This window comes from Castor canadensis, chromosome 7, assembly GCF_047511655.1.
Source record: "Castor canadensis chromosome 7, mCasCan1.hap1v2, whole genome shotgun sequence".
Classification (NCBI taxonomy): Eukaryota; Metazoa; Chordata; class Mammalia; order Rodentia; family Castoridae; genus Castor; species Castor canadensis.
In genome coordinates, this window is record NC_133392.1 from 141,629,296 (window position 1) to 141,655,134 (window position 25,839).

General features: G+C 49.4%; 2 protein-coding genes across 16 annotated transcripts in view; one reads left to right on the plus strand and one right to left on the minus strand.

The window, feature by feature from the left end:
- The first annotated feature begins 4,984 nt into the window (after window positions 1-4,984).
- On the plus strand, window positions 4,985-10,153 carry Tmem200b (transmembrane protein 200B). Of its 2 annotated transcripts, none has more exons than XM_074080790.1 (3): window positions 4,985-5,060; window positions 6,318-6,403; window positions 6,923-10,153. In XM_074080790.1, exon 3 carries the CDS (start codon window positions 6,943-6,945, stop codon window positions 7,855-7,857), a length of 915 nt encoding a protein of 304 aa, XP_073936891.1. In that variant the 5' UTR covers window positions 4,985-5,060; window positions 6,318-6,403; window positions 6,923-6,942; the 3' UTR covers window positions 7,858-10,153. The 2 variants fall into 2 exon arrangements, with proteins under 2 accessions (XP_073936891.1, XP_020014093.1); XM_020158504.2 differs by lacking the exon at window positions 4,985-5,060 and adding an exon at window positions 5,192-5,330.
- The window catches only part of Epb41 (erythrocyte membrane protein band 4.1), a 203,304-nt gene continuing 186,125 nt past the window's right edge, over window positions 8,661-25,839 (minus strand). For 13 of the 14 annotated variants that reach the window (XM_074080775.1, XM_074080768.1, XM_074080767.1 and 10 more), the window contains 5 exons: window positions 24,973-25,101; window positions 16,853-16,954; window positions 14,794-14,874; window positions 12,034-12,138; window positions 8,661-11,361 (listed from right to left, as the gene is read on the minus strand). In XM_074080775.1, the coding sequence (XP_073936876.1) occupies window positions 12,040-12,138; window positions 14,794-14,874; window positions 16,853-16,954; window positions 24,973-25,101 (411 nt within the window). In that variant the 3' untranslated portion in view covers window positions 8,661-11,361; window positions 12,034-12,039. The remainder of the gene's footprint in view (window positions 11,362-12,033; window positions 12,139-14,793; window positions 14,875-16,852; window positions 16,955-24,972; window positions 25,102-25,839) is intronic. The other variant, XM_074080779.1, reaches the window with a different exon arrangement.

Here is a 25,839-nt window from a genome sequence, read left to right on the forward strand (position 1 = left end):
AGGGCTTCCTTTGGACTTCTTGCTGCTGTTCCCCCCTTCTAGTCTCTAGTCAAGCAGACCAGAAAAAAAAAATTGGGTTAGCCTGATCCAAGCTAACCCAATTGGAATATTGAAGGATTTGATAGAGGATATAGACAGGAACTAAGTTAATAGCAAAAGAAATAGAAGTAATAATATAGCCAGTGTGGTGGTTCATTCCTGCAATCCCAGCTACCCAGGAAGCATAGGTAAGAGGATCTCAATCTAAGGCTAGACACCCCCCCCCAGTAAAAATGTGAGCTCCTAGCTGAAAAATAACAAAGGGCTTGGGGAGTGATAGCACACCTGCCTAGCAAGCATGAGGCCCCGAGTTCAAATCTCAGTACCACAAAAAATAAAAATAACAATAATGGGATCTGCAAGCAGAGACAGGAGTATCATAGTTCAAAGCCAGCTTGGGCAAAAAAGTTAGCAAGACCCTATCTCAAAAACAGGAAAGGGCCAGGCACCATGGCTCACACCTGTAATCCTAGCTACTCAGGAGGCAGAGATCAGGAGGATCATGGTTCCAAGTCAGCTAAGGCAAATAGTTCTCAAGACCCTATCTCAAAAAATACCCAACACAAAAAGGGCTGTCAGAGTGGCTCCAGCAGTAGAGCACCTGCCTAGCAAGTATGAGGCCCTGAGTTCAAACTCCAGTGCTGCCAAAAAAGAAAAAAGAAAAACAAGATGGGTGTGTGGTGACACTAATCTGTAATCCCAATTACTTGGGAGGCATAGGTAGGAGGATCATGGCCTGAGGCTGGCCCCAGCAAAAAGCACAAGATCCTATCTGAAAAATAACTAAAGCAAAAAGGGCCGAGGTGTGGCTCGAATGAGGCCTTGAGTTCAAACTCCAGGACCATGTAAGAAAAGTGATAACGATAGTAACAGCAGGCAATCTGCACATGGGTGATGAAGAAACAGCTCCAGGGGAGATGACTGTCCTGGGCACAACCCCCACCCCCAAAGACTCCAGGGGTCAGCTGCTTCCCCCTCAGCTTTTGCTGGGCCTGTTCCCCCAACTCCTGAGGCATCTGGATGGAGCCTGGGACTGGCCCCTCTCTGATCCCCAACAGGCAGCCAGGAGGAGGTGACTACAGAGATAGTATTACTGGCCTCAGTGTCACATTTTCTAGGTGAAGAGTCTGCTGGGCTGAAGCCAGAAGAGCTACAGCCCCGCTGGACTTGGGGTGTGCCAGTTCAGCCTGAGGGGTGGCATCCTCGGAGCCTTTTTTTGGTACTTGGGTTTGAACTCAAGGTCTACACCCTGAGTCACTCCACAAGCCTTTTATACGTTGGTTTTTTTCGAGATAGGGTCTCGAGAACTGTTTGCCCAGGCTGGCTTTGAGCTGAGATCCTCCTGATCTCTGCCTCCTGAGTAGCTAGGATTACAGGCGTGAGTCACCGGTGCCTGACTCTTCCGAGCCTTTTGTTGCTACTACACATCCGAGTTTTGTAGAAGAGGAAATGGGCATAAAGAGGGGACCGTCCCTGACCCACGGTCACAGGTGGGAGGGAGTTAATACCCTGGGTAGAACCTGGTTCTGACATTGGTTCTTGCTGTAACCACAGGTGAGCCTGCACCGGCAGAGGCTCAGTTTCCCACTGTGGTGCAGGTGAGAGCTCCCCTCATTCACAGAGATAACAGGCCTGATAGCCAGGGCAGCCCAGGGAGACGGTGACAGGACTGCGGTCATCCCTCTGCCCAGGCTGGCCTCACATGTCCCCAGAGGATCTCATGCTCTTCATCCCAGCCTCTCTAGGCTCAACCTCCTCCTCTTTTCTAGGTTTCAGAGAGCAATAGAGATCAGAGCTCATTGTCCCCAGGGCTCTGGTAAAAGCCCAGAGACATCAGTAAGGAGCCCCTAGATGCCCAGCATAGAGCTTCCATGGAGTAGGAGATGGCTTTGTGGTTCATATCCCAGAACCATACGGAACTCACGGTCTTGGGGTTTGAAGCCCCACTCTGCCCTCTGGGATTGGGACTCTGGATTCTTCTTGCCAGTCACGTGTCACTGAACCATACAGCAGTCCTGCCTGTGAAGAGCACATTACAGAAGCAGGCGCAGTGAGGAGGGCTGTGACTCGCCCACGACATCCTGCGAGCACGCAGCACAATCACAGCTGGGTGGGAGCTGTGTGCTCCCAACCCTCCCAAAGTGGATCTGAATTCTAGCTGAGCTCCAGGTCTCTGAGCCATCAGCGGTGATGCAGCCATGTCCTCTGGGTGAGCTCCTCAGCACCCTGACATGGGGTCAGTCAGGACATTCCTGGCAGCTCAGGAGGCCCATCCAGTTGTCCCTAAAGTAGGGGTGAGAAAAGACAAATTTCCAGGCACTGCTGAATTTCTGAGGCCTAGGGTAGGGCCATGCATGCAGGAGATGACAGTCACTCCGCTGCATGTTGGCTCCTGGACAGAACACGGAGCATCAGATCAACAGAGCCCCCAAATCATTGTGCCAGCTTCCCTGCCTCTACAAGGACACTGGGGGAGAAGTGTGCATCACCTGGTCCCCGGGGGATACCTCTTCCAGAAGTGGAGTCTGGATCACACAGAGGCCAGGGCAGATTTGAGTTGACCCAGGCCTCCTGGGCGCTATCAGTGTCATGATACCGAGGCCACTGGCTACCACACTTCTGCACATCCACAGGGCTGAAGCACACAGGAGCCCGGCAATCCCTCCCTGAGGGGAGGGACTCAGCCTGGCTGCTCTGTGGCTGGAACCTGCCTCTCCCAGGCACTTTCTTCATCCACCAGCGGGCATAACAGTGACCTCCTTCTAGGGCTCTTGAGAATTACACAAGGTTCTATCTGGGAACCGAGGACCCTTCCTTCTTCAGCCACCCCAAATGAGGCAGAGGAAGCTTCTACAGCCCCCAAACACTGTCATCTCTGCCTGAGAGCCCATGGTCAGAGGGAGGGAGAGGCTGTTTGCTGGTATGAGCTTTGTGCCAGGTGCTGGACAGATAGATGTACATGCTCAACCTTCAACACAGTAGGAAGTGGGTATGATTCCTTTTTTTTTTTTTAACAGATGGGGAAACTGAGCCTCAGAGAGCTGAATCTTCTTCCCCTGCTGACAGCGTTCAGGGGTGGAGAATAGGAAGGGGTGTGGGATTGGGGGAGACAGGCCCACACACATTCCTCTGGCATGGAGAGCCAGCGTGGGCAGACACTGGGCTGGGAACAGGGTTCAAGGGATAAGCAAGACAGACTCAGTCCTGCCCCTCAGAGCTATGGCCAGTGAGGATAGACAGCAAGCAGACTCCATTCCTAAAATAACAGCATTAGGTCACCTGTGGCAGGGAACCTCCTCAGGCTGGAGTGTATATCCTGGAGGTGGCGGGGGTAGAGGAAGGGCTGGCTTGGCCTGGAGACTGAGGCCCAGAGCTCCAAGGGAGGAAGAGAAGGGAGCAAGGGAACAGGTATTCCAGACAGAAAGCCCCAAAGTGCCAAGCCCTGGAGGATCTGGGAATGGAAACAAGTTCGGTCGCCTAAGAGGGTGGAGTGTGACAGGACCTGGGATGTTTGTGCACAGAACGGTTTTGAAACTGTATTTGGAACCACTGGGGAGCCTTGGAGGGTTTTAAGCAGGGAGTGGCAGCGTCAGATTCAGAGTAGCGATACTTGGCGCCCTCGGCAAACAGTCAGGAGGGGAGAAGGTGGCCAGACCATGCCCACTCCACCGCGCCACACAACAGATGATGGCCTGGACTGGATTGGTGGCCATAGGAGGGTGACCATAGGGAAGGGAGGTCGTGGCTTACTCCAATGTGAAGAAAGCAGAGGCTCCAGGACTTGGACTGGAAGGAAAGGGGAGAGGAAGGAGCCTAAGGTGACCTTAGTGGACCAAAGTGGACAGTGGGCCCCTTCACAGAGGGAGAGGCTGGGAAAGAGCAGGAGTAGGGAGGGCCCCATCAAGAGGTGGACACGCAGGACGGAGCGCGCCCCTCCCTGCTGCTCAACCTCAGGAGCCTCCAGCTCAAGGGGAGGCAGGAACCGGGCCCAGGCCTCGCTCTCGGACCCGCAGAGCAGAGGCTGGGCCTCTCGCACTGTGGCCTTCTCGGGGCCACCGGTGCGCTCAAGGTCCTCGGGAGGAGGCTCCGTTCCGGGGACGCGGATGCGTCCGCTCTCTGTCGCAGAGCAGGAGTGGTGGGATCGGGTCCCGCGCCGGCCCAGCCGAGTGGCTCCGGGTCCCGGCCCCGCCCCACGACGTGCTCGAGTCCCCTCCCCGCCGGCGGCGCACAGCCGGGTCTCATTAGCGCCCCTCCCCCTCGCCGCGCGCGTGCCGGGGGGTCCCGCGGCCGGCCAGGGGAGGGCGGCTTTTAATCAATCCCAGGCCGGAAACTGTCCCCAGGGGCCCGGCCGCCGCGCCCCTCCCCCGAGCCCGCCCCCAGCATCATGGAAACTGGCCGTCCGCCCAGGCCCGCCGCTGTGCCCCGCGTTCTTGCTCCGGGGAGAGCGGACCCGCGAGCTCGGTGCCGTCGGCGGGTCGCCGCGGCCTGCAGCGCCCCGGGGCGGGACAAGCGCCTCTCCCCACTGGCGTGGGCGCGTCCTGGGCAGCACCCGCCGCACCCTGTTTGACTCCCTCGGCCCGCCCGTGACCGCTGGTCCTCGAGGAAGCGGGTGTCCGGGGATGCGCCGTGGTGGCGGGCTCTGCCGGCTGGCGGTCGCCCCTCTGCACTTCGAGGCTGGGCCAGAGGGAGGGCGCGGGGTTCGAGGCCGCCGGGCGGGCTCTTTCCCGCGCAGGAAGGGGCGCCGTCCACGGCCTCTGCGTGCTGGGCTGAGCGGGCAGCGGGGTGCGGGATCCTGCGGGGGTCCTCGGAGTCTCCGGACGCGCACACAGCGCCCACCCGCGGCCGTCAGCCCTAATGGCGCCTGCTCTCGGCGCCCCGCGCGGGTCCGAGGGTCCCAGGGGCGGCCGGGGGCGGGGCGGCGCGCGGGGCGGGGCCGGGGCGGGACTCGGCCGAGACCCAGGCGGCGCGGGGAGCGCGGCGCGCGGACCCGGACCCCGACCGCCCAGGAGCGGCGGCGCCAGGTGAGCAGAACGAGGGACCATTGGCGCGTCCCCAACTGTCCCTAACTTTGTTCGGCCCCTTCCTTGGGACGGGTCCCGGGGACGGATGCCCAGCCCTTCCTTTTCCCCGGGCCAGAGTGAGGATGCGGGCGGTGGCCGGACCCCGGGAACACAGGGCGCTTGCCCCGGAGCAACTTCTGACGACCTGAGGCCATCGGACTGTGCCACCAAGTTCCAGCCTCCCTGGGTTCCCCAGCGTCGCTTCACGCCCTCCAGAGTCTCAGGCCTCTGGTCTGTATGCTTTCGGCTCCTGGCAGGAACTCAAGGGTGACCTTTTGGGGACCATGGCTCGAGGGTGACCTTTCTGGAATTAGGATAGGGGCGACAGCTCTGGCTTGCGGCGGGGTAGTCCCTTCTCTGGTTTCGGGCTGGGAAAGCGGGCCTCGCTTGCTCCCAGGTCGTGCGGCTGTGTCCAGAGGTGCCCAGGGCGTGGGGCCGGGGAGCTCCCGGGCAGCCCCCGCCTCGTGCGGCGGCGGGAACCCCGCAGTCTCCTCCGCCGCCCCGGGCCGCGGTTGCCATCGGTGAAAACTGGACTGGACGCGGGAGCCCCTCTCCGTGCTAGGCCCTAGCCCTGGGCGCTGCTGTCGGGGCCGGACCCGGGGTCCCGCTTTTGAGCTGCGGGTGTGGCGGGGCGGGGCGGAGGTGGGGTGGGGAGGCCCGGCTCCCAGTGCCGCAGCTGTTTTAGGGACCAGGATGGACAGCGAGGCCCGCACCCTCCTGTCCTGCAGCCGGGGGCCACGCACGCACAGCCCGGCGGGGAGCCAGTATTCCGGTCACAGGCCGCACGCAACCCGCCGCCAGGAGGGGCTTAGGCTGTGTGGCCCGGACCCTGGGGCGCGGGGTGTGGGGTGTGCTGCTCTGGCCGGGACGCGGTCCACTGAGGCCTCGGGCGGAGGAGGCCGGAAAGGAGGCCAGGCGGCGGGAAAAGGGGATGATTCATCCCGAGGAGCTCAAATCGGAAACACCGCAATCTGGGAACAGTTTTGCCTGGGCCGACGGGAGAGCCGGGAGGGGAGACGGTCCGGCGAGGCCCTGCGCGCAGCACGGCAGCCCCTGCCTCCTGTCCCGGCCCCAGCCCGGCCGTGGGGGAGGGGAGGCCTCTTCTGGCGGAGTGGAAGGAATCCTGGACAAAGTCCGCCGCCGCCTCCTCTCCTCTGACTGGCTGGCGTCGGCCACAGCGGTCCTCCTGGAGTCTAGCTCAAGTCTCTCCTGCTGCAGCTCCAGTGCTGACTGAAGAACCCTGGAAGGAGGGGGCGGGCAAGGAGAGGCTGGAGTCAGTGACACCCCCTCCTTCCCACGCTGCGGTATGTACAGCGCAGTGGGGGGGAGGGAGGTGGGGCGCGCGAGCGACCCCTGCGGACCCGGGCGGTCTGGGCGCCCCTCCCTCGGTTACTACGGTGCAGCCACGTGCGGGGGTGGGGTCAAGCCCCGGCGGTACTTACCCAGGAGACGCGGCTGCCGGGGGGCCCACGCTTCCCGAGGCGGGGATCCATGGGACAGGCGAACGGGGCGCGGGCTGCCGGAGCCCCGCAGCCGGGGATGCGCCAAGGAGCGGCCCGCAGCCCCCTCCCTCCTCTCCGCCAGCGGGCCGGGCCAACTCGGGCTTCTGCCGCGCGTCCCTGGCTCCGAGCTCTGCTGCGGAAAACCCGAGCGGGGGAGGCTCCCTGCCTCGCAGCCCGGGAAAATCCGGGGGTGGCCGCCAGGGATCTCCAAGCGGCCAGGGCGAGGCGGCCCGAGCTTCCCTCCCCGCTTTGGGCCCCGTGTCTGCAGCCCCGAACCTAGACCCGTCGGTTCAGTCTCCGCCTCCCATCTTCTCCCCGCAGAACGCCCAGACGACAACGCGATGACCGCCGGGAGCCCCGGAGACTGCGGGGAGGTGCGGAGGAGCCCCGAGGGCCGCGTCTCCCGCCTGGGCCGCCGACTGGGCCGCCGCCGGCGCCCACGCTCCCCCCCGGAGCCTCTGCGGGTGCGGGCACGGCTGCGGCTGCGCTCGCCGTCGGGGGCGTTCGCGGCGCTGGGGGCGCTCGTGGTACTGGTGGGCATGGGCATTGCGGTGGCCGGTTACTGGCCGCACCGCGCCGGGGCTCCCGGACCCCGGGCCGCCAATGCCAGCTCACCCCCAGTCAGCGAGCTGCGACGCGAGGGTCGCGGTGCGGGCCGGGTCCACGGACCGCACGAGCGGCTGCGGCTGCTGGGGCCGGTGATCATGGGCGTCGGCTTGTTTGTGTTCATCTGCGCCAACACGCTCTTGTATGAGAACCGAGACTTGGAGACAAGGCGACTCCGCCAGGGGGTGCTGCGGGCCCAGGCCCTGCGGCCCCCCGACGGCCCCAGCTGGGACTGCGCCCTCCTTCCCAGCCCGGGTCCCAGGACTCCCGGAGCCATAGGCTGCGCAGAACTAGACTTGTCTCCGCATCGGGGTACCTCACCCGCCCCGTCGGTGCGGAGTCTGCGTTCAGAGCCGGCTAATCCTCGCTTGGGGTTGTCTGCCCTGCTCAACAGCTACCCCTTGAAGGGCCCAGGGCTGCATCCGCCCTGGGGTCCCCGAACCCAGACCGGCCACGTGATCATCACAGTGCAGCCCTCTGGCTCCTGCATTGAACATTCCAAGTCTTTGGATCTGGGCCTTGGGGAGCTCCTTCTTGGGGGCCCAGCAGCTCGGGATTGTGCTCACAGAAGCTGGCCACGCCTGGACCGACTCAGTCTGGGGGGGTATGCCAAATTGGGAGGAGGAGGGGACTCGGGGGCACGGGTCTGAGGAGCAGGGCACAAGCTGCTGTGAGGCTGCAGCATGGACCACGGTAACAGGACAGGAGACCAGCAGCCCAATGTCTGTAGCTGCTTCAGTCACATCCCAGTCCAGGATGGATGTTCTGGTCACAGCCACCTGACCTGTAATGCGGGCACAGAAATGCAGGCTGCAATGGGCTCAGGGAGCCAGACAGCATGTGTTTTAATGTGGAGTGTGGAGACAGCAATGACAGCCTCAGGAATGTCTTCAGTGTCCATACATGGCCTTAGCCCTGGACAGGTACTGAGGTCCAGGCCAAGGTGTTTTGGCAAACGCAAAGTGGTGGGCAAGGACCCCTAAGACTTGGAAGGTAGGTTGGGATGTTTCAGGCTAGGACAGGCTCTGTCCAAGGTGGTACTGGTGATGGAGTTTGGGCCTCTGGGAAGATGGGCAATGGGGTGGAACTGAGCCCCTCCACTGCTATCTGGGATGGGGACTGAGCCTTTGACTCCCACCACCTCACACCCTTCTCAACCCTGCGAGATTTTCTCTAGGGCTCACTACTGCCAATGCCTTCCTTCTGAGGTCTGGCCCCTCCCAGGTAAACAGTGGGAAACAGCCTTCTCTCCTTCATGGCTTGTGCTGCAAAACCTCCCTCCAGCTGACAGTACTTGTCAGTTCTCTGAAGTCCCTTCCTATAACCCTGTGGCTGCATTTTGGCCAGGGTGGTAGCTTAGACAATGCTTTCAGTTTAGCTCTCCTTCCCTGCTTTACTTTTCCCCAAGTGGCTGGAGGAAGAGATGTTCAAAAGTGGATCAGTCCTCACAGGCAATTTTTTTTAACAGTTTATTGAAAAATGCAAATGCAAGAAGCAAGACCAAACACATATCTAAGCACTACAACCACTTCTCTTACTAAAAAAAGGCCAAAACAGCAGACCTAATTATTGCCTATTTAATCTAAGGATTTTGCCGATTTAATTCTGCTGCCATAGTTGTGTTTTGTCAAGAAATGTAAACAACTACTTGATATAATTCATAATTTTTTAAAAAATTTACAAAGCTCCTTCATTTTGTCACCAAAATAATACATTTGTGAGAGAGATCTGTAAAAACAAGCAGCGTGAGGCTGAGATCCTGGTGCTTTCCATGAGCTTGGAGGGTGTTTGTCGGGCCACAACTCCGGCTCCATTTCCCAGGGTAGACAGTAGCTCCCTCACCCCCAGCTGCTCAGCATCCCCCAGAATGCACAGGGATGGCCTGGGGAGGGGGCACAGGTATCCTGATGAGTCCCTGCATGTTGGCTCACCAAGCCCTCAGCTTCTGAGTGCAGGTCTTGCTTTGTGGGTGGGTGGCTAAGAGCTCATGAGTTTTGAAGGAAATCTTTACTTCTGAAGTAAAAATAAAATTGCAGTGAGAGTTGTTACTGTGGTGTGTCTGAGTCATTCTAGGAAAATTACTGCCGAGTCCCTGACCCTGGAAATGTCACTCCCTCCCCTCCTTCACCATTTCTACCGGACAGAGTCTGTTCTTCACACACACAAGTGCAGAAAGAAAAAAAAAGAAATCCAAATTGCCAAACACTGAGATCTCTTGCCAGATGGGGAGGAAGGGGGAAGAGGCCTGGAAGGATGCTAGTTGTTCAGGTCTAATTACAGACAAAGGTGGCAGAGCTGAGGAGGATTTAGGTCCCCAGGTCAGAGGTCCTGTGTCATGAGAGCTGCCACTCTGATCCGGATGGCACCGAGCACTCATGGGCACCCACCCTCTTCTTCCCCCATCCTCTTTGTCCCAAGCTCCAGCAGGCAGCTGGCCATGGGGAGCTGAAGTCTAACTTGCTATAGCTTCTGGCAACCCAGCCCTGGCTGGGCCCCATCCAAAAAGCCTCGTCATTTCAGACCTCGTGCTTCAGCCGGTAAGTTTGTTCCTGAGACAGGACAGCCTGCTTCCCCCATGCCTGTCCATATCACACCTGTTTCCTCGGTTCCCTCCTTAGAGAGCTGCCTATTAGTAGTATCAGTCTTACCTGAAAACTAAAGAAAAATGCATGCACTCCAAATTAGTTCCAACAGCACAGTTCATCTAAAGGAACCCAGCCAGTAGAGACTGCAGACACACAACTTCTCTATTGCTCACTGCCCTCAGGACCCAGGGATCACTGTCAGTGACCTACTGTCTAATCTCATAAAATTCACTCTATCCTAGAATTAGGATGCTAAGAAGCTTCTAGGCAGATCTATTTGTGGGAAGTAAGCTGGAGGATTAGAGAAGCCCCACTGAATAAAAATGCCCTGAAAGCCTTATCAGGAACTGGGGACACCAGGCCTCATTTTCAAAACCAAGCCCTACCCCCAAAAAAAGAAAGAAAAAGAAACTAAATCCAAAACTCACCACAAAAGCAAACCTACAAAACCTGACAGACCTTAGACAGCCTGTGGGAATGGGCAGAACTGGGGCTTTGTAGCCCTGTCATGTGGTGTACTATGGGAGGAATGGCCACTGAAAGCCAATACCCTTGCTCCAGAAGGGTATCCTCAGGCAGGTGCCTGTAGACAGGCATATCCCTGGATGTGGAAGGACTCCTTAGCAGAATCCTACTGAGGTAAACTCTACTGATCCCGTGTGAGTACACACTCCCAGAACTGGAAGGCCTTGTTTTAAAAACCTCATTAACTTTCCTTCCCCAGATCACCACTAAAAATGTTCTATTGGAGCTTTTGGCCAAAAGTGCCTATTTTTCCGTGAGTTTTGATCTCCTGAGATGGGAGCTTGAGGAGTTCTTGTCAGAGCCACTGCTTCAGATGAGGTACAAGGGCAGCCAGGGAGGTGAAGGCCACAGATATGTTCAAACATTCACAGTATCGGATTGTCTGAAGTAACTTCTTACGCCTCTGACCTAAAGAATCTCCAAAACAGAACAGGAGGGGAGAGGAAAAACAATACCACATTCTCAGTAGAGGTCTCTGCCTCACCAGAAACACCCTAACAAAGGGACAAGACATTTTCTGGGGTCTGTGGATTAGGACAGTCGCCCTGCCTGACATTCTGATGACATCATGTTGGCTCTGAGAGTGAGCTAGTTCTTGAAGTTTTTGCTGTCGTCCAAAGGGCATAAAACTAGGGGAGGATCAGGAAAGTCCGATTGAACTGGCTTTGGCCTCCAACACAGCTGACAGAGTCTCTGGAGGATTTCCCAGAGAAGTCTGTGGACCCTGTCTATATCTGGGTTGGAAATGAGTGAGGACAGGCTAGGTTGAAGGGGTTACAAACCACCCCATAAAAAGCCAACACCTTTCTAAAAACAGTTCATAGAGTGAAAAGTTGAACAACTCTGGTATCACAATATAGAAAAACGTTTTCAAAAGGATCAGTGAGAACTAGAAGAATCTCTTGGTATAAATTCCTAATAGAAAATGAAATGGTGGTTTAGAATAATCTTGAACTTCTGAAGTCTGACTATTGCATGTTGGCTTCGTTATTTTGCTGGTTTCTCTTGGATGGGAGGAGGGCAGGGGCTGGGGGAGGACAGTTCCTAGAGGAAAGAAAGAAAAACATTTTAAATCCTGCACAGGAGAAAGTTTCCCAGAGCCACTGCAAAGTTCTTGTATAGCCATAAGTGAAAAATTAGGACCTGAACACTGGGCTTGTCCTACCTGTTGACTGATGGTCTCTGTAAGTTCTTTGTGGACTACTTTTAGGCATGAATTTGTTTGGATCCTTGGCTCCTAAAAAAAGCATCCCCACTACCAATGTTCTAGCCTGGCCCAACACTTCAGCCACTGTCCTTGACCCTTCCCAACCCACGCACTTCCAGCAGCCCTGGTCCTGCTCTTCTTGGCTTTCTTCTCCTCTGGCTCCCAGGTTCAGGTCCAGAAATCCCAGAGACTCAGAAAGAAGAGCAGCAGAGAGCGAGCGCAGGGGAAAGTGAAATGTGGAAGTAGAGGGAGGCCATGAGGATTCCAGAGATGGACAGGGATTTACATCCAAGTTTGGGGTACGTCCCCCTACTCAGCACTGGAGGTATACTAAGGCAGGAGAACACGAAGGACCTGGCTGCTTGCTGGAACCAAATAGTAAATAGTGTCCCCTGTCTTTATCAAGTCCCAGGATGGATACCTTTTGGAGTAATAGGCTCTCGCCAGAGTTCTCTCAGGCTGGGACATCCTCTACCTGAGCTCATTCCTCAGAGATTTCAGTCCCCTACCTGAGCTCATTCCTCAGAGATTTCAGTCTCCTGATGGACAACCACCTTGGTCACTGACATGTCTGGGTGCTGTTCCTTTGCCTCCTTGATGGCTTGTACGAGGACCTGTGAAAAAAAACCCATCATACAAAAATTAGTCTGGCTGGTGAAGAAAGGCATGGGTCTCTTTGACAATGTACCAGGGCAGCAGTTAGGCGAGGACAAGCTAGTCATTACCCTGCCCCTCCTCTACCATCTGCCTAGTGGAGGCTCCTGAACTGACAACACAGAGAATATTTTTCTTTAGGGAATCAGAGCGGGACTTCAGAGATGACAGCTACATCTACGTGGGAGTTTGAGGATTCACTCAAGCACTGAATCTAGAGGACAAACTCTGTGTTCAACATAGGATAGCTGGATTCAGAAGTGGAAAGTAAAGAAGGGCTACAAAGAGGGAGACATATCTTTGGCTACAGTAGAAGAAAGGAAGGAAGAGGAGGAAGGGCCTATGACATGCCACACACTGGTCTAAACACATCACTTATTACTTAATCTTCACAGCAATGAGGGATTAGCATCATTATTTCCATTGTATAGAGAAAACTGCACGTTAGATAAAGTGCTTACTGTTTCACAGCTAGTAAGTGAAGCAACAGGGGTTTTTAACATGAGCCTATCACTTTCCTCTTTACCATACTGTCTGTTAAGTTCCCAAGGGGTCCTGTTTGAGTACCGGAGGAGTTTGGATTACTGTAGAAAAGCTGAAGAGAACAGAGGGAAGGTGAAAGGAGGGTAGTGATACCACTCTCCTGGCTGCCTGCTGCTCAGCCTTCAGGCCCCTGTCAAAAAGGACTCTGGCTGGAAATGACTAGGTGCCTGCTTGCTCTGGCTCTGAAAGATAATCTCTAGGAGGGACAAGGGGAGAGGAAACTGCCCTTCTGAACTCTTGGCTCCACAAAAAGCATGCTCCTTCTCCCTGAGCCGGTTTTTCTCATCCATCTGCTCACACTTCATGCTCAGCTCAACCCCTCTCTCTGGTAACTCTTGTCTCCCTGTCTCTAGGAACACTGGTACCACACTTTTTTTTTTTTTGGGGTGGGACTTGGGTTTGAACTCAGGGCCTCACGCTTGCTAGGCTTGCTAGGCAGGTACTCTACCACTTGAGCACTCAACCAGCCCTTTTTTGTGCTGGGTATTTTCAAAAACTATGCCTGTGTTGGCTTTGAATCTCGATCCTCCTGATCTCTGCCTTCTGAGCCACTGGTGCTCAGCTCATACTGCTTTCCTTAACAGTCCTTCCTAAAAAGCCTCCCTCCCCAGCCACAGAGCACCATCTCATGCCTCCCATAGGTCCCTCCATTCTCCTAGGAGTGGAGGGACCTTACAGCATGTCTCTTAAGTGTATGTATCCTGCTGTTTCAACAACCATGGACAAAACTTTTGATGGCCTTTGTTACAGAAGGTGAAACTGCAGCTCACAAGTGATGTAAGTTGCTTGAGGACACACAACTGGTAATTCGCAGAGTTAGGATTCAGTCCAGGTTTGAATCTGAAAGTACAAATACCTTCACTGATCTTGCTGTCTACTGCAGACTAAGCACATAGCAAAGGGCTCAAAGGACACCTGATGCAGGCTGGTAATGCTCACTGAGCTGGGCAAACAACCTGCACGGCCTCCCACTGGGGCTTTGCAGCCTTGTTTCTGGGACCCTGAGCTCAGTATTCTCAGCTGTAACTCTCAACCCCAATACCAAGAGAACTGCCAATGTTGCAGCTCAGTTTTTCTTTTTTTTGAAGGTAGGCAGCAGCATATCAGCAAAAAGGCCACAGAGTTACTGCTCTAGCAAATCTGTCAATGATTCCAGAATCATTTGCATGCAGTCTCTTCCACCCCCTCTTCTCTGAAGCTTTACTGTTCTAACCTCACCCAGCAGAGATTTGGGAACACTAATCCTGACCTTATTATTTGATAATTGCTTGTAGCACACAATTAGTACCTAATTAACATAAAAACATAGAATTTTAGCACCCAGAAGGGCCAAGGAATTATCTGGAACAACCCACTCCTTTTAAGGGAGGAAAAACATGAGAGGTAAATGGTTTGTCGCACAGCAACTTGCAACAGATCTAGGACAAAGGGTGGTTCCCAGTGTCCTGGTGTCTCGTCGACACCCTGTGCTCCCCTTGCTGTCTCCTCAGCTACCGCAGCATGCTGTGCATCCCGCTCGCCATGGAATCACCTGGCCCAGGGTTAGGGCATGCTCCTCCTGGGTAACAACAGCTCCACGTACTCCGAGCCCACCACGCACCTGTCTGCTCACACATCCAGTGTCTTTCATGATCCATGCAGCAACTTTGAAAGGAAGATACTACAATCCCCAAGTTATAGCTGAGGTGCAGAGAGTTAAGAGCTAGCATACAGTAAGAACCAGCATTTGGCCTGAAGTCTTTTGAGTCCAAAACTGGTGTTTTTTTCCCTTGTACTTCCTGGTTTTCCTATCTGCATCCCCCCCATCCTCAGGTCTCTCTGTTTTGATTCCCTTTGTTTTTCTTCTCAAGAGCTAGAGTAGCCTTTGAAGCAGCTTTTTGGAGATGAAGATGGCAGAGGTATTTTTTTTTGTTTTTGCTGTACTGAGGTTTGAACTCAGGGCTTTGCACTTGCTAGGCAGACGCTCTACTACTTTACCCACACCCCGAGACCCCAGAGGTATCATTTGTAAGCATGCTCCTTTGCCCATCCATCCTTCCCTCCCATACCCACAAGCTCCTCAGCATTCCCACCTGATCATGGTCAATATCAGCATCTCCTGTGATCACAATTCTCTTTTCAATTCGGGTCTCTGAAATCCCACCTTTTACAGTCTGTAACCAAAGGGAGGGAGCCATATGAGAATAGCAATATAACAAGAAAGAAAAACAAAACAAAACATCACAGATTATTCTGAATACTCTAGTCCATTTGTTTTATTTTTGTGGGCTGTTACAGCTTAAACCCAGAGCCTTGTGTCTGACAGGTAAGCACTCCACCACTGAGCCACATTTTAGCCCTTAAAAAAATTTTTGGTGGCACTGGGATTTGAACTTAGGGTCTTGCACTTGCTAGGCAGGCACTCTACCACTTGAACCATAACCCCAGTCCTTTTGTGCTTTAGTTATTTTTCAGATAGGGTCTCCTGTTTTTGCCCAGAGTTGGCCTCCAACTAAGATCCTCCTACCTGTCTCTCAAATAGTTGGAAGGACAGATGTGTGCCACCATGCCTGGGTTATTGGTTGTGATAAAGTCTCAATAACTTCTAGCCCAAGCTGGCCTTGAACTTTTTTTTTTTTTTTCTTGGCAGTACTGTGGGTCAAACTCAGGGCCTCATGCTTGCCTAGGCAGGTGCTTCTATCACTTGAGCCCCTTTGCCTGCCTTCATCTCAAGCTCTTGATTTTCCTGCCTCAGCTTCTGGAGTAGCTGGGATTATAGTCTTTTTTCTTTTTTTTGTTTTTTTGAGACAGGGTCTTACTGTATAGCTCAGGCTGTCCAGGAATTTGTTTATGATTCAGCCTTCTAAGTACTGGGGTTACAAGTGTGTGTCTACTCCAAATTTTAATCTGCTGCTGGTCCTGCCTGGATAGCTTCTTATCCACTTGTCTAAAATCTTGGTAAGACCTGCTAAAATGAGCACACCTATTCCCTTGGGTTGCTAGAACTTTCATTAAGCTGAACAGAAAGATACAGTTCTCTGTTGACTTTTTCCTTATTTCTTCCTCTCAAATACCAAAGAAATTCTGCAAGTAAACAAAACAAGTGTTTCTCTTTGTTCTTCTCCTGTAATGTTTTACTTATTTTGAGAATGAAAAAAAAAATCAGAAGACTATAAACGAAAATGTCACACACCCTGAAATTAGAATCTTATTTTACAGCACTTTCATAGTATTGTCAAAGATCCTCAAATAACTCCTGATGGAGGGTAAGTTTCCATGACAGATGAAGAAAACCAGGATCTAGACATTAAGTAACTGACTTTCAGTCATCTCTGTGCTATGACAGAGCTTGGTCAAGAAACTAAATTTCTTACCTATAAGAAAGTGCATTTCCCTCTAGTACTATAAAAGAAAACATGGATTGCCTCTGATTTTCTGGGGGCAGTTCCAATTGTAGATATTTTATCACTATTATTTCCTATAAACCATATACTAATAATTCTAGTATATTAGCATCCAAAGAGTAGTTCCCATGGCCTTGACTCTAGATATGACAGTAAAATTCTTTGTCAAACCAGACCCTGAGATCTGATTTTTGACTTGGAACATATGGTTGTACCGTAATACAAACAATACCTGCCTGTAAGCTGACTGTATGTGTATTTACGCATGGTCTTGTGCAATGCTAAAAACTGAACCCAGGGCCTTATGCATACTAAGCAAGTGCTCTACCACTAAGCTACACCTCCAGCCCTTTGTTTTGTTTTTTTGAGACAGGGTCTTGTTGCTACCTTTGACCAGGCTGGCCTCAAACTTGAGATCCTCCTGCCTCTGTCTCCTGAATAACTGTGATTACAAATGTGTGCTACCATGCTGGGCCCAAACCACCTTTTAAATTTACCTCCATAGCTAGACCTTCATAGCTATACAGAAACAGGGAATGACTACCTGTGGCTTTATGAGACTACTAAGTAGCTAGGCTTATTGCTGGGAAAAGCAGGGCCTTTCTACATGGGACATTTGGAATAATTTGCCTCAAATAGGGATGGAGCTGAAAACTTTTGCTTATGGACAGGGTCCTTTGCCCCCAGGGGCAGAAGCAAGCTCAACATACCCTTGGACTCCTTAAGGAAGTTCTGGCGGGTCTGTTACCTTGGTAATCTGCGTTGTGGTGGTGCTGCTTGTGGTCTCAGAGGTGATGGTCTGAGCTGTCAGTAAGACTCCTGGGTCCAAGTCCCCATTGCTGTCATCAGTCTGCAGGAGAAAGCACAACTCACTCATCACCATGTATCTCAGAAGGCCTTGTGGACAAGTGTTGCAGTCTGCAGCTTTATTCTTCAGGTGTACATTCTAATGCAAAGGTCTAATGCCCTTATAGTGATCTCGTAATAAATCCAATAAATTCCCTGGGAACAGGCTCTTTCTAAAAAAGTTGGATGGGCAGTTTCCTTTGCACTGGATCAGTGAGAAGTAGATTAGAGAGAAAAGGCAGGAGTGTAGCCACAGGTCCAACAAGAGTGACACCATGTTACTGGAGGCAGCTGCTGCCTAACAGCTATCCATGTGTACAGTATTTAGTTCACAAATGGTCTTTAATATATGTACGAATGCTCACACCAGTCCTGTGAAATTAATAGAAGGGGCAGAGATTATTAATACCCTCCATTAAGAAAACTCAAGTTCAGAAAGGTGAACAATTTGCCCAAGGACTCAGAACTAGTAAGCAGTAATTGTTCTGTCATCAAACCTGGATTTCTTTCCACAATATCTTAGACAGGAAACCTAAGGCACAGATAGGTTCTGTATCATAGGGTAAAACTTTCCAGAAAGAAGTGGAAGCTGGGTGCTGATGGCTCATGTCTGTAATCCTAGCTATTCAGAAGGCAGAGATCAGGAAGATCTTGGTTCAAAGCCAGCCCAAGGCAAATAGTTCATGAGACCCTACCTCAAAAAAACCCATCACAAAAAAAGGATGGTGGAGTGGCTGAAGGCGCAGGCCCTGAGTTCAAACCCCAGTACCAAAAAAAAAAAGTGGGAAAGGTCCTTGCTACAACTTAGGGACCAAAGAATCTCAAGCCATCTTCTTGAAAGACTGAGATGGGAAACTGGAGTAAATGAGGTCCTTCTAGGAGAAAGTGGGAGAAAATATGCATAGTATATTTTAATGACATTTCTGACTATTTCAAAACTATTATTGAAAGGGACCCTCCTTATTGGAAGGGCTTTTGAAGTATTTAAAATGTTAGGCTATACAACTAATCTGTATAGAAAACAAGGGCTGGGACTACCTATCCTTTCTCCAGGCTCATTACGTCAGAGTCAAAGCAATGTACTATGGTCAGGCTGAGAAATGACATTGGGAGAAGAGGGAAAGACGGCTGGCAGTGGCCAAGCTCAGCCCGACAGTTATCAACAGGTATTTGGACTGTGAGACTCAGAGCTGGTGACACCTCCACTACCAAGACGGAAATAAACTGGATGAGGAAGGCGGAGTCTGCAAATAGAAACGTGCTTTTCAGATAAATACCCTGTGATTTAGAGGATTATAATCCTTTTCATAAAGAACCCTGTGGCAAAAATGTGCTAGGTTACTCTCCTCTGCCTCTTTATGTAAGTCATTTGTATTATAACCAGAGGCTGCTAACGTTTTTGGGGGCTGGGGGTTTTGAGACAGGGTCTTGCTATGTAGCCCAGGCAGGTCTGGAACTCGAGATCCTTCCTGCATCAGGAAGATCTGAGATTGCGCTGTGCACCACTATGGCTGGCATTTTTTTGAGACATGGTCTCACTATATCGCTCCAGTTGAAGCAATCCTCCTCTTTCCAAGTAACTGGGACTACAGATACCTGACACCATGCCTAGCTTTATTTCTAGGAGCAGGATCACATTTCATTCAAACAAAACTCAGACATGAGGGGGAGGGCACATGGAGGAGAAGAGAATTAGAAAGGAGCAGAGTCCTTGGCTGGGCTCCCCTCTAGGTGGCAGTCTGAAAAAAACCAAAGAGAGAGAACATCACTGTGACACCTGACTAAGTCTCAAACACATGCTACCTTCACACCATGTATAATATTAGCTAGCTCACTACTATTTTCTTTAGGCAAGACCACTTACCTTCCTTAGACTCAGTCTCACCTAGTATTTCCTGTACTCCTACGATGCGTAAAACACATCATTCGACTCTTAGCTCAATGATGCCTCTCAAGATCTGAGGTGACACATTGCTACAGTCACTGTGCAATTAGGAAACCTGAGAGGTTAAATAACTCGTCCAAGGTTCTATAGTTAGTGGGTTTTTGAACTAGGATATGGGGCAGGCAAGAAACTTCTTGTCTGAAGACTGGGACTTGGGTTCCAGCTTAGACAGTAACTAGCTATGGGACCTTCTGCAAGTCATTCTAACTGCTCTGAGCCTTAGTTTTCTCATTGCTTAGAGGTAACACTAGTATGGGCTTTGCCAATACCATAGCATTGTGAAGACCAACAGAAATTATAGAAATGAAATGTCTTATAAACCAATACAAGAATATAAATTCGCATGTCAGTAGGGCCAACACTTTTGCACAGCTTCTCCTCTACAGATTCATGACTGCCTCTGCCTCCTACCCAGCCCTCTACTCTCTTTTCTGAGTCTGAAGAAGGTGGAAGGTGGAGGAGATACTTTTATGATTGCCTGCTTCCATTCTTCCTACATGGGGTCTCTCGACCTTGATATTCCTACCAGTGCTTCCTCAAAATGGTACCATGGTTTTGACAATTTCTTATAAATAATCACAGATCCTCTAATTTAGCAATTTCACTCTTAGGTGTTTACTTAGGATAAGTAGAATGTCCACAAAAAGACTTGTATGTGAATGTCCTCAGCAGCTTTATTCATATTTATCCCAAACCGGAATGAACCCAATTGTCCAACAAGAAATAAAAGGATAGCCGGGCGCTGGTGGCTTATGCCTGTAATCCTAGCTACTCCGGAGAGGCAGAGATCAGGAGGATTGCAATTCGACGCCAGCTTGGGCAAATAGTTCAAGAGACCCTATCTCAAAAAAAAAAAAAAAAAAACCATCACATTAAAGGGTTGGTGGAGTGGCTCAAGCGGTAAGAGCACCCGCTTAGGAAGTGTGAGGTCCTAAGTTCAAATCCCAGTGCCACAATAAATAAATAAATGGGTGTGGTATACTGTTCGGCAATAAATAAGACTGAGCTACTGACTTATAAAATGTGGATGAAACAAAGTATTCTGTTCAGAGAAGAAGCCATACACAAAATTATACTACTGTGTATTCCCATTTATATAATGTCCAAAACCAGGCAACACTAACTATAGTGATAGAAATCAGGGCAGGAATAATGGAAATGTTCTGACTCCTAATCATGTCTTGGTTACATAGGTGTAGACATTTGTCAGTCTAGCCAAGCCAAACATTTAAAATCTGTGCACTTCATTACAAATTTTAACACACACACACACACACACACACACACACACACACACACACACACACACAAATGAAAACATAACCCTGGTTCCCCATCTCTTACTACATGTCCCAAAATATGGAGATTGTGACTTAAAAAATGATACTTCAAGCAAAAAAAAAAAAATCAGAAATAGTTTCAGTAAATAATAACTATAGCAAGATGGGTGTGATGGTACATACCTGTAATCCCAGCACTGAGGAGACTGAGGCAGGAGAATCATGAGCTCAAGGCCAGTCTGGGCTACATACAAGACTGTCTCAAAAAAAGAAAAAAAAAGAAAAAAAAAAAAAGAGAAATAGCTAGTGCTTATCATAAGCCAGACACTTTGGAATCATTTTTTTTCCTTTAATTTTCTTTATTTCACACATTAAAAAATGAAACACACTATACAAATGGGTTTCCATAGCAGATTACACGTGGGTCCATTCAGACTTGCTCTCAAAGTGCTGCCAACATTACAGGTGCTGCCTCGGCCGACAGCGGTAACCAGGTAGCCAATGTATTGATTTAAACGCAGTAGCATGCAGCCCTCAGCATGGAAGGTTCAGTTCCCCTCGGTTCTTAAATTAGCTTAAATGGCGTTGGTGTCCATATTTACAGACTTGAAATGTTATCAGTCCTGAGCAGTTCTGCTGAAAGTCTGAGATTATATATATATATATATATATATATACACACACACACACACACACATATATATTCCTCACAACTGCCTATGAAGTAGAACTATTTAGCCACATTTTACAAATGAGAAAACTGAGGCACAAAGTAATTTAGTACCTGGCTGCATACTAGGAAGTGAAGGAGCAGGTTCAAATCCAGGGTATCTGACTCCACAGTTGACAGTCGTGCACACTATGTATCACTGTTACATCAATAATGAAAAGCAGGGGCTGGAGATGTGGTTCAAACACCTATTTAGCAAGTGTGAAGCCAAGTTCAAACCCTAGTACTGACAAAAAAAAATAATAATACAAAGCAATCTGTATTTTGGTTGTCTTAACACTGGTTGATGTGCTTTTTGTTGTTGTTGATTGTTTTTTGATGGCACTAGGGTTTGAACATAGGGCTTCACGCTTGCAAGGCAGGTGCTCTTACTGCTTTCTGCCATTCTGCCAGCTTAAGCCTGGCTAAAATGAAATAATGTCAGATAGCTACCATTTTTGAATATGTACTATGTACCAGGCAAACATCATTGTTTTGTTTTGTTTGAGACAGGGTCTCACAATGTTTTGTTTATTATTTTTTTTGTGAGACTGGGGTTTGAACTCAGTACTTTGTGCTCACAAACCAGGGACTCTACCACTTGAGCCACACTTCCAGTTCATTTTGCTCTGGTTATTTTGGAGATGGGGGGAGGGGGAGTCAGAAACTTTGCTATCACTGGCCTCCAACCATGATCCTCCTGATCTCTGCCTGTCAAGTAGCTAGGATTACAGGATGAACCACCAGCATCTGGGTCAGGATCTCACTATGTAGCCCATCTGGCCTTAAATTCACCATCCTCCTGCATCAGACTACCAAGTGCTGCGATTACATGCATGTGCCACCATACCTAGCTTCTTTATATTTATTTCAACAATTTTATAAAAGTACTTTCTAGAAGAGAAAACTAAGGCTCAACGTTAAATGACTTGCCCAAGGTCAAAAAACTATTTACGTTTTTTGGAATTAAGATCCAAGCCTAATTCCAAGGTGCTAGCATACTTTGTTAATTTTATATTTTTCTCACATTTCATTTTTTTGTAGGAATTACATTTAAACCACATAGGCTTCTGTGGGTAGTGGGGTCCTAACATTTCTTTTTTTTTGCGTTACTGGGGCTTGAACTCAGGGCATAACGCTTGTTAGGCAGGCACTCTACCACTTGAGCCACTCCACTAGCCCTATATAATTTTAAAGCCCCCTCTTTCCCCAACTCCCCTGCTGTCAGTCCTGGGGGTGAAACCCAAGGCACTGTACATGATAGACAAGTGCTCTACCATGTAAACGTGCCCACAGCCTTTATTTTGTTTTGGTGTCTCTCTCTGTTTGTGTGTGTGTGTGTGTTTGTGGTACTGGAGTTTGAACTCAAGGCTTCACACTTCCTAGGCAGACTCTCTTACCACTTGAGCCATTCCGCCAGCCTTTTTTTTGGGGAGATGGGTTTTTTAAAGATAGGGTCTTATGAACTATTTGCCCCGGCTGGCTTTAAACCATGATCTCCTGATCTCTGCTTCCTGAGTAACTAGGATTACAGGTGTAAGCCAATGGTGTCCAGCTTTTTATTTTGTTTTTGAGAGAGTGTCTGCTATTACCTTTGCCTCAAACTCTCCACTTCTCCTTCCTCTGGAGTAATTGGGATTATAGACATGCTCCACCACACCCAGTCTAAAATAATGTATTTTAACTACTAATTTTTTTATATCTATACATACAAAATTTAAAAACTTCAAAACTGTGTAACAGTAAAGTCAGTCTCTCTCCCGCTCCTAGTCAGTGTCCTGCAGTTCCAGTCTCATTCATCAGAGCCCGCCATACAACTTCTTTTTTGAGACAAAATCCTGCTGTGTGCCTCAGGCTGGCCTGAGCTTGAGCCTCTGCCTCCCAAGTGCTGGGATTACACATATGCCACCATGCCCAGATCACATTTCTTATTTTTTATTTTTTAGACTATCCATCCAGAGAGAGTGTAATACTACACAAGCCTACACATACACATCTGTATCTGCTTCCCTTTTCCTATCCATAAACAGATACACCATACTGCACCATGCTCGTTCATTCACAAGTTCATCACATAGATGGTTCCCATTAGAACCCATATAGAATTACTCTAATTGGATGTTCCATAATTTATTTAGCCAGCTCCCATCTAATAAACATTTAGGCTGTTTCCATGGTAGTAACAATTTGAAGGAATTCCTCTCTATATGCAGGTAACTCTTTACTACGTCATCCAGCTAATAGTGTACCCGATCTTAAAGTAATTTTCGATTCCTCTCTTTTTCAGTTCTCTTCATTGCCAAGTCCTCATTCATTTTTGCATCTTTGTCTATTTCTTCTCATTCTCATTTCTCTTTCTTCTCATTTCCTAAGGCTGCGCTTCAGCTCTTAATAACCATTGCCCCAGATATGACCTAGTCACAGTCTTGTCTCCAGGTCTCGACTTTAATATACTCAGTACACAGTTTTAGGAATCACCTTACAAAATCATTGCTTTTATCGTGCTATTTTATTAACACCACTAAAAACTTTAAGCAAGTTCTCATTTACCAAACTCAAATTCCACACTAGACCACAAAGAGAGAGAGAGAACTGGGAAGCACAGTAAAACCAGATGTCTGTGAATGTGCCAAGGATTTACAGACATCATCTCACCTAATCCTCCTCCAAATCTGGAAACACTAGGTAGTACTATCCCCATTTTACAGCCAAAAAAACAGAAGTTAAGAGAGACTGGCAAACTGTCTAAGATTATCTAGCTAGTATCCACCTCAGTGAACTAGGACTCTTCTTTTTTTTTTTTTTTTTTTTGGGCAGTACTGGGGTTTGAACTTTTGAGCTCAGGGTTTTGGGCTTGCTAGGCAGCCACTGTACCACTTGAGCCACAACTCTGGTCATTTTGGAGATAGGGTTTCACTTCTTGCTCAGGCAGCCTAGGTGTTGATCCTCCTATTTATACCTCCCACTGTTGCTGGGATAACAGGTGGGCACCACCACACCCAGCTTTTTTCTCCATTGAGATGGAGTCTCGAAGATTTTTTTTTTCCCTTGGGCTGGCTGGAACTGCAATCCTCCAGATTTCAGCCTCCCAAGTAGCTAGGATTACAGGTGTGAACCACTCTGTCCCATAGAATATAAATTCTCTTTGTTCAATTGCAAAACACATGCTTTTCCCCACCAAGCTACACTGTTTCCTAAATGGAGGTAATTCATTCAGTTCAGCTAATGGTGATGTGAGGATTGACTGAAAGGAACTACGTGAATGGACCCAGCTAGAACTGCACAGCTCGAACTGCACATGGCTACCTCCTTCATATCACTCAGACCTCAGCCTAATGTCACCTCTACAGAGTAGATTTCCTTGGATCACCTTTCCATGATCTCATATTCATATTCATACTCTTTCTCTCTCTCTCTCTCTCTGATTTTGGTGATGCTTGGGATAGAAACCAGGCAAGAGCTCTACCACTGAGCTATACTCCTAGCCCCTTGTATAATATCTTTACCCCATCTTAATTTCATTATAGCACTACAGCTGTCTAAAACTTGCTTATACATTTGTTTATGTGTTTTATTGTCTGTCTCTCCTTATCAGCATGTAAGTTACAGAGGGACTGTGTCTGCCTTTTACATTGCCTTGGCTTAATATATAAATGCTCAGTGAGTATCTGTTGCAGAAATGAACTAACAGCTCTCTTCATAGAGGACATAGTTTTTCTTACCATTGCCTTCTGTGAGGAAAAAAAAAATAACATAAATCAATGCTAGCCACTCCAGAAATGAAGGAGCATTTTTGCTATAAGTAGGAAGTAGGACAACTTTTGTTTTGGTAGTACTACTAGTGACTGAACTCAGGAATTCACACATGCTAAGCATGGGCTCCAACACTGATCACTTCCTACAGCCACCAATTTGGTTTTTAATAAAGCATTTTAGGACATTGTTAGATCAGCAATCTCCTCTAAAAAGAACTGCCCCAGAAAGCCTGGCATTATCTGAAGTAAGCAACTAGAAGCCCTGTGAGGAAAGCAGGTCATTTACTGCGTTTACTCCAGTCTTTGGTACTGAAGCATCATACAGTGTCCTACCTGGGCAGCTTCGTAAGTGATGGTCTTGGTCTCAGTGTGGACAATAGGGACATCTTTGGTTGGGATTTCACTTTTCACAGCATTGGCTGTATCTGAGATGGTGACAGTCTGAGTTTTGACCAGGGGAGGCTGTGAAGCAGTAAAGAAACAGAGTTAGTAGCATCTTTCTGAAGGGTGTGGAGAACTAAGCCTTCTGACATTGATCTGATCAAAGTGTTAGCTCAAATCAAGCAAAGGGAAAGCTCAATCTCCAAAGGTGTTTCGTCTGCCCAAAACTTGGACATTATTCCAAAGTAGCCCTGACAAGGTGTCACATCACAAGGAATATTAAAAAGCAGCATTACTGTAATCACTTTCATAAGCTTAATGGAAAATTATAAGATCAGACAGTCATGACTGGTGATATAAAATACTTCAGACTGACCTTCAGAATTTGAATATAAAACTATTTGCCAATAGCAATCACATTCACTTGTCCTTGTAACTGTACCATTATAATTAAGACAATCAGCCACATTTCCTCCACTAAGTACAAATGGTACAGGAAACAGCAAAGGTACTGGAATGCATTACCCTGGAATTCATTAACTTCTTTCAAATCAATGTCAGACATTCACTTTGGACTTACAGAGTAGAAACAATGTTTGGGAAGCTGGAAAGAGAAATCAGTTCTACCACCACCTGGTGATTAATCTCAGAATTTCAGAAGAATGAACATTAGTAGAGTATCTAATGCCTTTCCCATCTATTAACCTTCCCCAAATCTACGAATCACCCTAAAACTACCATTTGGTTGTGATAGGGGTAAGTGGCCATTCATCTCAGCACAGGAAGTTAGTGCCTCTGATCACAGAAGCCCCTGTGAGT

Excerpts from the sequence above, each read along its gene's own strand:
- Tmem200b (XM_074080790.1), top strand. The coding sequence starts at position 6,943 with ATGACCGCCGGGAGCCCCGGAGACTGCGGGGAGGTGCGGAGGAGCCCC.